Source organism: Fringilla coelebs (assembly GCF_963513975.1).
Source record: "Fringilla coelebs genome assembly, chromosome: 2".
Classification (NCBI taxonomy): Eukaryota; Metazoa; Chordata; class Aves; order Passeriformes; family Fringillidae; genus Fringilla; species Fringilla coelebs.
This window is the reverse complement of record NC_140029.1, coordinates 91,367,937-91,383,455: the sequence shown is the minus strand read 5'-3', so window position 1 is coordinate 91,383,455 and position 15,519 is coordinate 91,367,937. Positions and strand designations below refer to the sequence as shown.

The window sequence follows — 15,519 nt, the reverse complement described above, 5'->3', positions numbered from 1 at the left end:
AGGAAACTTCAGCACAAAAAAAAAAGTTGAATTCATCTTGGCAATGTTACGTTCCTATTTGGAGCTATTTGGAAAATAGTTACTATTTGGAACTATTTCATATTTGGAAAATCCTGAACAGATTTTTAGAAAGACAGGATTACTACTCTAACTTGGATGGAAGAAATCCAAGTTGAAGATGTATATTTATGAATCACTAGGGATAGATATAGATATACAAAATAATCTCTTCAAATACTGGGTCAGAGAAAGAAAGTGTTGATATTTCAGTCTGAGATGTCCTGCAACTGAACAGGGAAAGGGGAAAAAAGAATGAACATGTAAGAGGAAAGAAGCAATATGTTGGAGAAGAGGAAAGGCATAATCAACAATGTCAAGGACATCCAATATGCAAAGCACTGTGGTGGAATAAATGTTCTCTATTTTAGCCAATAAACCTATAGATAGCTTGATACTGGTTACATCTGTAAAGTGGACTCAAATGCGCCCAGAGTGGTGAGCATTAAGGCAGCACATTCTCTGGTTTGGGAGGGGAAAGGGAAGCAAGGAGGGCAGAAATGCTACCAGTTCTAGCTATACACAGTCTCCAGGAAGAGACTGGAACATAATTGTCCTATCAGGGAAGTAATTTGAGGAAAAGAAGAAGCAAAGATGAGCATAAGTGCAGAGCTGGGGATAACTTTCAGGTGTTGATGACTGGTTCTATTTGCTGTAACATCTACAGCCATCTCCCTTTGTATCAAGATTATATTACAAGCTAAATAAAATAAACTCTTTGTGCTGTACTGCAGAATTATGAGGTTGCTTGGTTGGTTGGTTGGTATTCTTCTTCAGTTGAAATCAAGTTGTACATGTTATTACCTGATTTTGGGTAACCTGCATTCAAATATTAAAACAAGTACATTTATTGCATCTAGAGGGATAATGTCTGCAGCAGAATATAAAAATACCAAAATGATGCAAAAGGAATTTGCATCTCCTACTAGAAATTCATACCATCTGTTGGTAGAACAAGAAAATAGTCTTTATGAAGCATCCAAAGTGTTGTCAAATCCAAAGGATGTTGATACATTGCAAAATAATTTTCATAATGAAGACTTTTCAATGAGAAGTTCTTGTTCCTCCCTCAGGCCAGTCCCTTGAGAGGGGGTGAGCAGAAGTATGGTTGGTCTGACAGGAGGGTGCAGAAAACTGTGTGCTATGAGTCATTGTATATCAGTAATTGGCACTTTAATTCACACCTAAGAAGCTAATATAGGTTGAGCTTAAGTCAATAGCTATATTCTGAGCTAACTAATTTCCAAAGAATGCATGCATAGATATATATAGGTATATAGAAAACATGGTATGATAATTCAGTGTGAAGATGATGGATTAAGATAACACTGAGTTTACTTATTTCATTGGCTTGTGAATATTTATGACAATTTATTTATAATCCATTTATTTATAAGCAAGGATGTGATGGCTTTGGGGCTTCAGAGTAAATGATTGGTCTGAATCATTCAAACATACAGATAGAAATTTGAAATTTCTAACATAATTTTAAATTATGGGTGCATTAAAGTTGTTACCTCATACTAGTTTTGATCCTTGAATAAAAAGGAAATGAAAATCACACTAAACTTAGAAAAGTATCCATAGGGCAAGCCTTTAAAAGTGTTTTAATGCCTTATGTGAGATATACCTCTTACACTATTTACACATTTATGATTTGCTCAAACCAAAGCCAATTTCTTTATAATGTCCATGGGTATATCTTCTCTCAGGTGGCTGTTCACATTGCCAGTCTTGGCTTTTTGCCTTTATTTTTACTGCTCTCTTCCTCTTGCTCTAGGTAGGCTTAAAATTTGCTGGGGTGGTGGTTTGGGGGGGCTAAAAATAGCTGAAATATCTTGGGGCACAAACTCCCTATAGAATTCAAAATGGAAAGTGAAAATATTTTTTAATCTAACTTCAGCGGGCGTTGTAGTCTCTCAGATATTAGAGGGAAGCTGATGTTCATGGAAATATTTATACACGGTTAATTATTGAAAATATTTAGTTTAGTTTCCTTAAAAAGGAAATGAGAGTGAAAAAAGAGCAGTAGTACAAGGAAAAGCTTGAGAGCTCGCTTTCTTATCTCAAAGGGAAACATTTAGTGGAATTAAAGGTAACACAAAAAATTTGACGAATACATGTTTATCCTTTTCAGTGAATGATGATTGAGCAATTCATTGCCTTACAACATCTTCAGAACTTAGAATTTAGCAAGATTAAAAGAGACTTTGAATAAATGGGAGTGTAATGAGCAGAACTCATTATAATATTTCAAAGCAATAAAGATTTATGGCAGGAGAAAATCTGCAAGTGGAAGTGCTTAAGCAAATCGAAGTGAGATTAAGCCAACGCTCTTTTGCGGGGCACATGGTACCACTTATATTTCACATGGGGATATACTGTACTTTGTCTTGAAAGGCATCTGTAGGTGGTCATTGCTATACTGCACTTCGTCTTGAAAGGCATCTGTAGGTGGTCATTGCTAGGGGTGGCCATGGCTTGACAACAAGTCAGGGTTTGTAGAGAAGTTCACGTGTTCAACATTTTTAAATACTGTAACATGAAATGTATCTTTAATGTTTTATGGTGGAAATTGTGCCAAACATGAAGTAGTCATGGTTTTCTTACTGTGGTTGCTCTTGGGTGGTGCAGTTTGGTGATTTTCCTGTTTAAGTCCATAACACCATAATTAATATTGAGACAGAATAAAAATCTGACCTGGGATTTGATATTGTATCCAGCACCGGTGCTAATTACACAATTCTTAGAACATCTTAGGCAAGGTGTTAAAATTTACCTATCTCAAATAATATATTTACAAAAGAAACAGTATAAGTTCTATTTATTTGAGGCCTCTGATGCTATGAAAAATTGCTCCCGCTGCACCTTGCAAACAGTTCTGCAGCAAAAAATCAATTCTGTCCCAAACCTCTAGGTACATACAGAAGTCTTGGGTTCAAGTGGAAGTAAGATCTGCTGTACTAGAGAGGCTTCCCAAATTATTACAGTTTCTGAATATTCTCATAACATCAAAAGTGACTAAACTTGCAATTGATCGAAATACATTTTTTTTCTCACAGATTCTAAGTGAATTGAAAGAAAGATTCAAGTACATGTTTCAAAATAAAAAAAAATCTTTGTTTTTCAACAATAGTGTCTAGTTTGGCAGATCTTGTTTCTCAAGTCAGGAGCAAGTATGATGTTAATACTGACTTAACAGAGTAAATCTATACTGCTGGTTTTCCAAAGGGCTCCTGCATCTACATTATTGGTAGGGTTTTTTTTTTTGTTCCGCTGCCTGGGGCTCTGGATTCTCTCCAGTTCTTATAGCAGTTCAAAAATACATTGTAATAAAGTTGTCAGTACCTACATTAAGATTCCACTGGTTTTAATACTAAGAAAGCAGGACCGGTGACTGAGTGGCAGAATTTTCCAAAACAAGAGTGTATATGAATTTTAGTGGTGAGGGTCTCTGGGCCTCACCTCTGAGGGTCCAGAAGCAATAAAAATTATAACATGTTCTCTTACAGAAGGCACAGTGCCCATTTAAAGCATCCTGAAAGGTTCTTGTAGGATGTTTGATTCTCAGGATGCAGCACAATCAGTGTGTGTGTAAATCCAGTATCAGGATGACAGTAATGTACCCCTGACTGTGGGCTCTGACCTGAGTGCTGTGGGTCCACCTAGCTGGCATGTGAATGTCTGGGCAGGGCTGCCTGTCAGTCCCAGGTAATCACTGGTATGGAGTGCCAGAGCTCCTCCAACAAGGGTTTCCCACAGGGCATTACAGATACATAGAAAGGGTGCATTTGAGTAGGTGTGGCCATGCCCAGCTAGCCCATGGTAAAAGATAGAGTGAGCTCAGCTCACACTTTCCCTCCCCACCATGCCAAAGGCATATTTGAACTTGGAACATTCAACATGCGCCAAAGATGGATCTTATTTTGCTCCCAGACACAAGCTTGAGTTTATGCAGTACAGACTAGGATTGCTTTCCTTGGTGCCGTCTTCTATGTAGGTGGAGTTCCTGACAAATATATATATATATCCACCATGTATAAAGTATTTTGTCAGAAAATTCAGTCACACTCAGCCAGCATTATCAATACTTCTGTGTCCTTTAAAATGACCTATCTTGTGTGAACTCATGAAAATTCTAATATTGCACGGTAGCGGTAATCTTACTCTTTTTTTTCCCCCCTCTTTTAAGATTTCCTCCCTGCATTATGCAGCAGTTGAAAGCACAGAGTTGCTTCCACATCAGATTGACAGGGATGAATGAGTTTGAGTCATATCACAGACTTTTAAATTTTAAACTATACTTACTTGTTTTCTTTTGTTAGGTACAGTCACTCTTTTCTATCCCGAGGCACTCGGAAAACAAATCTGAGTTAACAAGAGGTGTGATTTTTTTTTTTTTTTAAACCAAGCCTAAATTGCTGCAGTGACAGCCTGATAACTGCACTTATCTGAAATAGATTATTTCCCTCTCATTTCACACCATTCCTTTCTCCAAATTGACTTTAAAGTGCAGAATATCATCAACCAAGAAAGTTGAAGCATGCCCTGTTAGATTGTAACTTAACTCTTTAACTCCATTTTTTCAGGCCTGACTGAACTCAGTGACAGTCCAGTTTCCCTGGAGCTTGAGCGTTGCAAGTCTCCCACTTCAGGTAAAGGTGATTGGCTTCTCTTCCTGCAGTCTGTATAAGCCATTCATGTCATGCATCACTGTGTTTCATTGATCCCTAAGAAGTCAAGTGCATAGTTCCAAAGAGAAGAAATTACTGGAGAAGCGCTTTATACGTAGCACAGTAAAATCCTAAGTCTGTTTCCTTAAGGAAAACTTCAATGTACGTGGTGCATCTTGAGGTGAACAGTGTGAAAACATTTGAAGTAACAGGATCATGCAGGTATATTCCTATAACCTCCTATAAGAAGCTTGTCTCTCTGTTTTCTTAAAAGACTTTCTAAGTTTTTTTACAGTAGGGAGTCCTTGTAATTCTATATGTATATATTATACGTATGTGTACATGAAGAAATTATTTGAAATCAGCAATATGGAGATGGTACATTTTAGCCATTAGAACCCCAGTGCCTGATTTACATAATTTACAATGATTGCAGAACCTCAGATAAAAATATCTGCTTATGAGCCAGGGCAGGGAAATCTTGGCCACAGAAAAATTCATAAATGTTTCCCATTTTGCCCATAGTCCTTCAGAAGGTGGAATTCATCCATTCCTAGATACCTTTTCAGCAAGTGCCTAGTCTGCATTGATCTCTTTAATGTGAGTTCACTGTCTTAAAGATGGTTGCTAAGAGCTGTTTTCTAGTAGCTGGCTTTTAAATGTTATGGAAAATAAGGAGGTGTAGCTGTGATACATTCGTTTTGCTTGTGGTATGCATATCACACTTCTTTTCCTTGTAGTTTGGTAAGTATTGATAGATATTTTTTCCCCTTAGTTATGGTAACAAATACCCACAAGTATGCAATTGAAATTCTCTGTTATTGTTTCACATATTTTGTGTCATAATAACAGGATACATTAATCCTGAAAGAAAGCCACTAATTAGTAATTATAAAAAGCTGAAACTAATAAAAGTGTTTCCCTGACACAGTAAGAGCTAAAACAAAACAGCTGCTTTGAAATACATATTTCCTTGTACTATTTGCAACCCAAAATCTGTAGATATGGAGATATCCAAGTGAAATAGACTGTAATGATATTGGTATAAAACTAGGAGCTCAAATCCTTGAGCAGGGCCTCAGAAACTCATGATATAGGCTTTAAAATAAAACATTTGACAACTCAGTTATAATTAGATTATTTATTTTGTGGCTCACTGGGATTCAACTTTTCACTTTTCTCTTCAGAAATGAGCTAAAACCTTTCCTTTTCTTTTTACTGAAAGCTAAGAGATGACTGACTTGGTAACCATATGTGCATATTCTTAGTTTTATAATGATGAGTGTCTCCTATAACACTTTACTTTTTCTGCAGTTAACTTAAATTTTTCATTCTGCAAGCGCTCAAAAATAGCTTTCTTAGATAAATCTGAGATAATTTGCTCCTAACATTATTCTGCTTTTTTCTGTTTTGGAAATATTCAGCAGGGAAAACATGGCATATTTATGGGTGTTTCCTATTTTAGCACTTTCATGTTGTTTTCCAAGCTATATTTATATTTTTAAAATGTGAAATCAGGTGCAGTTTTGTAGGAAGTAACTATTATTAGAGCTACTTTTTAAAACAAGGAGTTTCTTTTACTGTGACTGATATTAATTATTTTTATTTAATTATTGAAAAATTTAATTTATATTGCTTCTACATAACTGCTGTAAAAGGGGCAGAATCCAACCTAGTCACTTGGAATAAATGACCTCAAAACTTGGGAGTGGAACTAATCCTGTGCTTAACCAGCACAGCCTCACACCCACACCAGCCTTCTCACTGACTAATGTTTCTTGCTCATAGAGCACAGCTACATACTTAGGGATCTGTCAGGCAGGATGCTTCCACTTCCAGCCTTGCCTTTATCTGTTTAAAGTCCATGGCATACGAGCTCTGCAGTGGAACTGTGCTGTGTTCCGAAAGAGCCCCGTGATCTCTGTGTTTGTAAAACCACTGACCGCATTCCTCTGCTGAAAACAGACCAAGAAATTTAGCAAAACCAGAAAGAACACTTGAACTGCTCTGTGAAGTGGTTCAAGTTGCTGCCCAGTGGAGGAGGGCCTGCTGAGTATGACTACGTGAGGTTGCAAAGACAGAACAGAGTTTGATTTGTAGCTGTTCATTCTGGTTGCCAGAGCGCATCAACATCAGCTCTTCACCCAGCAGGGAAGCTCATCCCAGGTGCTGGCCCCGAGTGTGCCATACATACACAAAGTGCAAACTGCTGGAGGGCACGAGTCTAGATGGCAAACACTGCACACGTGATGGATGGCATAGTGGTGAGCATCTTCATCCTTAGCTCCATCAAAAGGGCAATGATTTGAGGAACAGCATTGCTGTGCTCGCTTGTGTACTTTGAGACTCCCAAGACAATGCCTAGGAAGAATCCCCAGGGCACACTAATTGCCAGTGTAGACATGAGTAGTTCTATATCTGAGAGCCATTAGTAGCTTAGTCAGATTTCTGTTCCATTCAGGCCATAAGAACAGTGTTGGTAAATGCTTCTTGGAGAACTTGAAAGATCTCCTGCCTCCTCATCTCTTGGTCTGATGTTGAACATTGCTTAGACTGCCTGAATTGTATGTTTCCATGAAAAATTGATTATGCCTGTAACGTTCTAGTGCTTGGCAATGTTTTAACCTATGACTAAATTTCTGCAGAGACAGCCTAGGTCAACTCAGTAATTTATCTGTGTTGTTTTTTTCTCCCTGCCTCAAAGCAGCATTAGTAATCTGTGTGTTCTGTCATTGATATGAGTGATGGAGCACTGAGCAAGAGACTCAGGGCTGAAGAGTGCTCCTTATTTCACATGCAGGGCTAGTACATAATTCAGTACAAATCCTACTTCTTTATTAAGTAATTTTTAACTTGGTTCACAAGACTGTCGTCTCAGATGTTCCTCCTGTGCTACTTACTGAAACATGACTTTGCAGATGATATAATTGAAAAATCAGATTCCCATTTTGAACACTGTTCAGAATAGAACATAAAATTAACCCATTTGATTAAAAGTTTTCTGAAATGCACAGTGCCACACAGAGGTTAGCAGCAAGTGAAGAAATAGCAACCTTGCTTTTTAAGAGTGGTAGGCAGAGGAGATGAATAATCTTCCTTAAGCACTGGTATCTTGTTTAATTAAACTAGTATTTAAACACTATAGTGATGCATTTACAACACTATAAAGGAAAAGAAGTTAGTAAAGCCATTAGAAAGACTGCTTACTTTTGAATATCTGAGAGGTGGCAATTTCCACTGTAAATGTATTCTGGATGGAGTAATATGTATGGAATAACATTGGTAAAAATTGTGGAACAAAAGAACTTTAAAACCCCCCAAACTCTTACCTATCTAAAGCATGTTTCATGAATGTAGAAATGCAGCAAGGCATGCCACATCATGGTGTCTGGTGGTTTAAACCAAAAGCCTCAGAACATCCTATTCTTGTTCCTGCATGCCTTGTTCTTTCAAGCTGCATTTTCATTTTTGTTTGTGATTTGGGGGTCAGAAGGGCTCTGTACTACTTTCATTCTGCAGTGGCACACAGAGCCCAGTAGCTCTAAAGCACTCGTCATGTAAGTGGCACTGTATCAAATGCTTGAGTTAATTACTGTGTAATGTATTACAGAACAGTACCCATTCCAGTAAATTTTGTCTTTATTTTTATCATCTCATTAGGTAAACTTACTAAGGGGCTCTTAGGAATAGAATGTAAAATATATAATTATGTATGTCCATTACTGTTTTAAACATTGATACAGAGCTTCTTATTGAAGTGTATTAATCGGAATACACTGTGAGCACAGGAAAATGCAACTTTGGATAGGTCATTTGTTGTGTGAGATGAAATTGGACATTTTAGACTTCTTTCAAAGACTAGAAAGAATTTCTTCAGTCTCTGTATAGAAGAGTTACTTCTCAAATGTTTGTTCTAAAATTAAAAAGGATTTGTGGTTTTTCTTAAGAAGCACCTTCATATTGGGGGCTAGCATCCAAAATACTTTTAAGATTTTCATGCGTAGAGAAGGCTGTGTAAAGATTCCCACAACTAATTCCCATGAGCTTTGAGACGGGTCCCTAATGGCAAGACCACAAATTTTTATACATGCTATGATTTCCAAGCGCTGCTATCCTTATTCATTTCACTGGTTAAATCTGCTGGGATTAGGCCTTTGCCATACCAAACTCCCACTTTCCTATGTGAATTGTTTTTAGTAGAGCTTTCTTTCAAGAAGAATATTATTAAGTTTCTTAACAATTATTCTCTTTCTTAACATGTAGGTGACTTCAGAGTAGCTGAAGAGATTTGACTCCATTTGAAAATTGTATTCTCCTAGAAAACAAGCTAGAAAGTAAATGTTTGAAAACATTTTAGATGTCTGTAAAACATGGAATGGAATTTATTTTGAAACTTAGTTACTGATAACACTGCAAAACCATTTCTACTTATTCATGTTAAATTAAAAAGAATGTTAACTAGTCAGAAGACAATAATTAGAGATCAGCTTCAGCAGTGTGGATACAAGGTGCATTTTATCACTATTTCCCATAAGCAAGGGAGTTTCTGAACAGGTGAATTCATGCTTAAGTTTTTGAGAAGGGACTTGTGTGTAGGGATTAGCAAGGAACAGGGAGCAATGTGAGCTGGGGACCTGGGTTTGGGCCCTTTTGCAGCCCCTGGTGCGTGGCTCAGGGTTCAAGGGGGCTTTCGCAGTAACTGGGACTCATATTTCCAAGTGTTAGCCAGGCAGAAGCTCCTTAGTAGAAAAAATCCTGTATGAAGTCACCTTCATTTTGAATAATATGAAAATCTGTGACCGCAGTGCTGCTGTAGTAGCTGAGGGAAACTCAGCATTGAGTGCCGGAGCTGTGAGCACACGTTTGTTTGTTGGTTGTGCCGTGGTGTTTTCCTTGAAAGACTGAGAGGAACCATATGGCTGTGGAGCAGGATGTTGGCAGGTCAGGAGACCTGTGTGCTCAGCTTAGCTGGCTGCTAGACTGTACCTAGGAACCCTTCCTCATCCTACAGCTGAATAATTTGACTCTAAACACTTGAAGCTCTTTTGAGTATAGGCTGTCTTGCCTTATGCTGTAGCATCACAATTTCTGCTGGCTGCCTCCAGCACGAATATAAACAAATGATGATAGCAGACAACTCTGCTGGCCTCTCAAGCCTTTATACTCCATTCTCAAATAAAACTGGATTTCAAAAGCTCTCTGTCAGCAAGATAGGCTCACGTGCATGATCCTTCTTTATAATAAATGTAAAGATAGTAAAACATGCATGATTTAGGTACTAAAAACAGGTTACATAAACTGATCAGAATGTGGATATTATTAATAGTTAAAAGTTAGTTTAAAAAAAATTAATATAGACAGCTTTAATCACAGTAAAGCATGAAAACAACCCGCTTCTCTTGTTTTTGCCCTCAGATATGGGGTCTATAATCAGTGAACCGTGCTGTGTCCTAGTGCACCAATGTCCAGCTGTATGATTGCCATGTGAAAGGTGTGCGTGTCCCATGACAGCTCCCAAACCAAGCCTGTGTAGACTCCTTCAGAGGAATCAGAAAGTCCAAACTTTGCATGTGCTGTATGAGCCTGCACACAAACAGCTGGGAGCTATTGGGTTCAGGCATGTGTCACTATTTGGGACACAGCTGTGGCATGCAGCACAAGACACATAATTCCTGCTGTACACCAACACCTGTAACCTAGAAAGAGAAGAGGTTAGACTACCAATTTTCAAAGCTCAAAGCTGCATGATGACAGCACTAATTTAGCTACTCTAAGTCCTAATGTTTTAGTGAAGAGTCCTACAGTTTTTCTTATGAATTGCTTATCCTTTTTCAGAGGGCTGGTTAAGCCAGATGTTGTCCTTCCCCTAAAAGGAGATTATATCACAAGTGATGCTTCTTTATAGCAGAGCACTGATTTTCTGAAGCACCCATTCAGAGTCTGAAAGAGTATTTGCCAGCCGCTCAGATAAATGTAATGTGTTTTTAAAGGCCGTTCTGAAAATCAAACTATCCTTTGTGTGAGTGCCTAAAATGGACATTGGTGCCTAACACTTGGTATCCAAATTAGAGAATTCTTATGTAGTAGTGTTAGGGGTGTGTATTTTTGACATCAGGCCGATGTGGAGACACCTCTTCATCATGTCCTGATTTAAAGTTACAGCTACCAATGGGTTACTGGGAGGGCTGTGCTGGTTCTACTGATAACAAAATATTGCTCAAGAGCCTCATAGGTTCCCCTACTCATCCCTGAAGAGAAAACCATCTAACATAGGTGCTGGCTGATATTTAATTCTGACACATTGCAGGCTTTGTAAAATAATACAACAGAAATTTTTTATTTTAGGGATTTTGTGACTTAAAAAAGTGAGTGTCTGTTCTGGGCATCCTTCTGACCTAAAAACTTACTAAATACAAATTACAAAGAGTTTGTTCCTGTTACTGTGGTACTTATGTGGGACTTCCTTTAGAAGTAAAATAATAGTAATATAATAATTAGTTGACAAATATTTGACTGTTCCCTTCTAGTAACAGACAGCATGGGTAAGGGGTTAAAGCCAAAAAGCCATGTGAAAAAAATAATGAATACAAATTGAAATAACCAAATTGGAAATCAAGTCTTCTGAATAATTAATAAAAGATTTCTTAAGGCATTCTTCTGATAAATTTAATGCCATTTTGACTGCTACAAGACATGCTTTATTTCAGTTCTCTGGTGTTCATTGTTTGAAAATGTGCTCGTGTGTGAGGAAATGAAAACATTTTTGAACAGAAGCAAAATTACCAGTTTCTTGCATAATTGGCACCCAACAAATAATTAAACCCTCACTAAATTGAGTGCAAATTTTGATGACTAGATAACACCACATTATGTCCTGAAGCTGCTGTATTTTGTTTCTGTGCAATCTGTCTTCTTTTCCGTAATATTACAACAGTTTGTTCTGTCTCCATAACCTCTACAATATGCCCTCTCTTTTTCAAATGCTATCTTGAGGTATGATGTCATCAGATGTCATAATTTCATTGCACCCTCTTATTAAATTGGTTTGCAGGTGTTTAAATATTTGTGATATGCTGCATAGCCAGCATTTGCAATATTTGCCTTAATCTCATTTGTGGTTTCTTTTTTTATCATTCCTGTCACCACAAGGTAAGATATTGCAGCCCACAGCCAAAGCTGTGTAAAACATCATTCACTCCTTGACAGCTGGAGTAATTTTTTTTTCCAGTGCTTCTTTGTTCAATTGCATTTATTTTGCTGAATGGTGTAAATGAAAATATTTAAACCATTATTCTGCCTTTATATGCTGATTAAAAGAAAAGTGCTACAAATTTGCAACATGGCTTTAACCAGAAGATGGCATGTTGTTCTCCCTCGCTCCTTTTTCTTTCTTACTTATTAACAACTGCCTTTCTCCTTTTTCTGTTGTTTCAGTTAAAGGATCAAGAAAGTTAAGTCTGCCAACAGATCTTAAGACTGATCTTGGTACGGTAGGCGAAAGCCAACAGCTTTAAACTTCGTTACATTCATTGGCAAAACATTTTACCAACTGATTCATGAGATAACACAATAACCTCAGAGGCTTTGTCTGAAAAGGCTTTCTAAAAACCACCTATTAACCCATACAGTTCTGTTGGCAGCTCTCAGCATTTTGCTTGTTTAATATTCATTTATTTCATGTAGACATATCTTGCAAATCATTACACACTGTGTGTGTAATACTTTATTCTGAAAAAACTCCAGAAGTTTTTCCAAGCTGGTTGTTGGTGAACTCTGCCTAAAATACTCAATGCATGCGCTGGTCTATTTTCTTTATTTGGTGTACGAGTTGTGCCACAACAGTGATAAGACAATTGAACATCTGTATTTTATGGTGTCTTTGAATGTCTGAGAAGTCAGGTTGGAAATCAGTCATTTGTCTCAGTCCTCTCCTTGAGACTTACCTCAGCCAGCTGTTAAATACATAGTTTGCTCTAATCTTTTTTCTCAGTTCTGCTGTAATATTTCAGTGGAAGAGCATAATAAGAGCACAAATTTCACCTCTTAAAAGCTAAAATGAAAATTTCTATGTCTTGAATAACCTAAAACTGCTAGGAGCAGATCATGCAACCAACCCTGTATCCACATAAAGGATATTGCTCCTGGTATTTGGATTGGAATGTGTGGTTCACACAAAAAAATTCTTATAAGTGTTCGTTAAATATTCTCAGTCTCAAGGAGTTCTTTCTAGTTTTGCTCTCTTGGGAAGTTTCCCTTGTAAGATGACCGAAAAGGCGAAGTAGCCATGCCTCGTTACTTGGTGTCCTTTTAGAGATAAAAATTTAAGTTGGATCATGTCCTTGGATAAGACAGCTGAACGTCATTTCTGTCACTGGGAATCATGTGCACCTGTTAACCAAGGCAGCACTTGTTCCACAGGGCAAAAGTCAGGGATATAAATATGTCTTTCACCTTATAAATGACTGAGAAACTTGGAAAACTGTCAATTGCTCCTGGTAAAGATTAAGTAAGTAAACGTTGAAAAATCGCTGGAAAATTCAATCCAGATTTTGTAGGCTCCAGAGTACAAAGTGATTTAGTTGAAATAAGTTTGAGAAAGTAAGAGTGGAGGAATACACCCAAACAAAATTTGGAGTGGAACATTGTAATGTCCTAATACTCCAAAAAGGTGAAAGAAGTAGGCACCTATAAACCTGTGAAATTAATATTTATCACTGAAATAATGGGTAGCTATTAAAAGGGAAGGTGAATACTTAGAGTATCAAAATAGCCATATTAGCTTAAGCCATAGGACTTAAGACTAAGCCATATTCTACAGATCAACTTCTTTTTGTTAGTATTATTTAAAGTACATTGTCTTGAAGGACACATAGCATTAAATAACTTTAAATCCTGAAGCATAAGAGAAGCAAAAGATAAACCTAATAGATAAAAGTTGGTATTTAGAGGATTTTGAAAAAGAAAGACGTATACCATTGTAATTAGAATTGGCGAGAGCTTTATTGTGTAATATATGAAATGTTGCATATCAGAGAAAAAGCTACCTTATTATCAGCTTTCCTGTAATCATGTTGGGAGTGGGACAATATTGTAAGCTTTTCCTAGAATATATTGAAAAATTGCAGGCAGATTTATATTTTAACTATCCCAAACATACACCAAAAAACAAAATCCCCAGAAAACCCCAAGGACAGGGGAGCAGGATAAAAAGCTCCAGAAGTTAAACAAATTCAACCTAAAAGGGCTGGAAGCATAATGATCCATTTCAAATGTATGACATATATAAGGAACTTAGAAGTTTAATGGAATGCATAATCTTGCCTGTAGTTTTGATTTCAGAGTAGTCATGTTTCTCCCATTCTTTTATTTGCTTGTATTCATTATTTTCTAATAGTATAGAACAAGCTAATTATAAACTAGAATAAGCCTAAGAAGGTCTAGTTCAACATCTTGCAGAAAATAGTGGAATGCCATTGGTTCCAAACGGTTCATGAGCGCTGAGAGGAGTGATCAAATTGTCATTAAAGCATCCTGTCTGTTGTTAGTGCTGCAGCAATCACGTATCCTCTGCTCAGATTACCCAGAAGCTAAGGATGAAGCATGTGGAAGAAGCATTCAATGTGTAAACTGGCAGATACTCATGGATAATCAACAGCAGAGGGAGGTTCAGAAAAGGAAAAGAAAATGGACTGAAAACTCCCCAAACTTTCAGCTCTCATTCATGACTGTCTTAGAAGGTCAAAATATTCCTGTTAATTATTCTAGCCATTAAAACTGTGCTGAATTATAGATTGCTTAGTTTACAACAGGCTGGGAAGAGCCTCTCTTTCTCAATATAAGGAGCTACATTTAAATGAGAGTTCCTGGAAAAGGTGATGACCGCGGTTCAGTTACTTCTGCTCCAAAATGTCCTGGCCACACTGTCAGAGCTCTTGGAGATTGATTATCCACTCTTTGGCTGCTGCCTGAGATTGTCCCCATAGTTTGAATATTCAGGGGCTAACAATAGTTTTTAGCCCACAATTCTTGTAAGGATATTCAGGTCACCACTTTGAAATGATAAAATATTGTCCATGCATCCCATTGGCTCTGGCTCGTAGCTCTTTAGAGAGTGCTGATAGATCTCTGCCCACTCTCGGCAGCGGCTGCAGCTAATTGGGGCATACATTAGCATTTGGCAGCTTACAGTTCTGCTCCCTTCTTATGATCTGCCTCGTGGAATGTCCTTGCTTTCACTTTGCTTTGAATTGTAAATAGTAGATGTTAAGTAGAATTTAAATCTATTTCAGGTGGAGGTGTTGCCTGTACTGGAAATTGTCTGGGGAGTAGTTTGCTATCATTTAGGGCAATAACGTGTGATCTGATGACTCAGGGTGTTCTTGTTAAACTTCAGTAGGATTTTCATGACCTAAAGGTACTGTGGGACTCCACTTTGACCTTTATATGACTGATGAAGTTGATCTCAGCTTCTTTTTATTATGATGTGGTGGTTATTATCTCTTCTTGCTGAAGCACTTGTCACCTGTGGATGTTGTATCTCCACACGAAAATGAGTGATGTGGCACATGAAGGGATACACTGAAACTTCTTAATAGTTTTAGCTACTGCAGGTCACAGCAACCCAATGTTTATTTGAGGTGACCAGGAGGAAGACATGGCAATGCTGCTGCACAGACTGTACAGCTTCTCTATTATCCTTCAGAGGCAGCTCTGAATGATAGTATTCTTATTTTTAAACCTAATAATGTTTCCCAAAGTATTCTGGACAGATCATCTTCATTTCCTTGCA

General features: G+C 37.5%; 1 protein-coding gene across 2 annotated transcripts in view; it reads left to right on the top strand.

Moving 5' to 3' along the window:
• STXBP5L (syntaxin binding protein 5L) overlaps window positions 1-15,519 on the top strand; it is a gene marked incomplete at both ends in the record, with an annotated part of 180,254 nt that overhangs the window by 138,675 nt on the left and 26,060 nt on the right. For both annotated transcript variants that reach the window (XM_084226864.1, XM_084226863.1), the window contains one exon: window positions 4,647-4,712. In XM_084226864.1, the coding sequence (XP_084082990.1) occupies window positions 4,647-4,712 (66 nt within the window). The remainder of the gene's footprint in view (window positions 1-4,646; window positions 4,713-15,519) is intronic.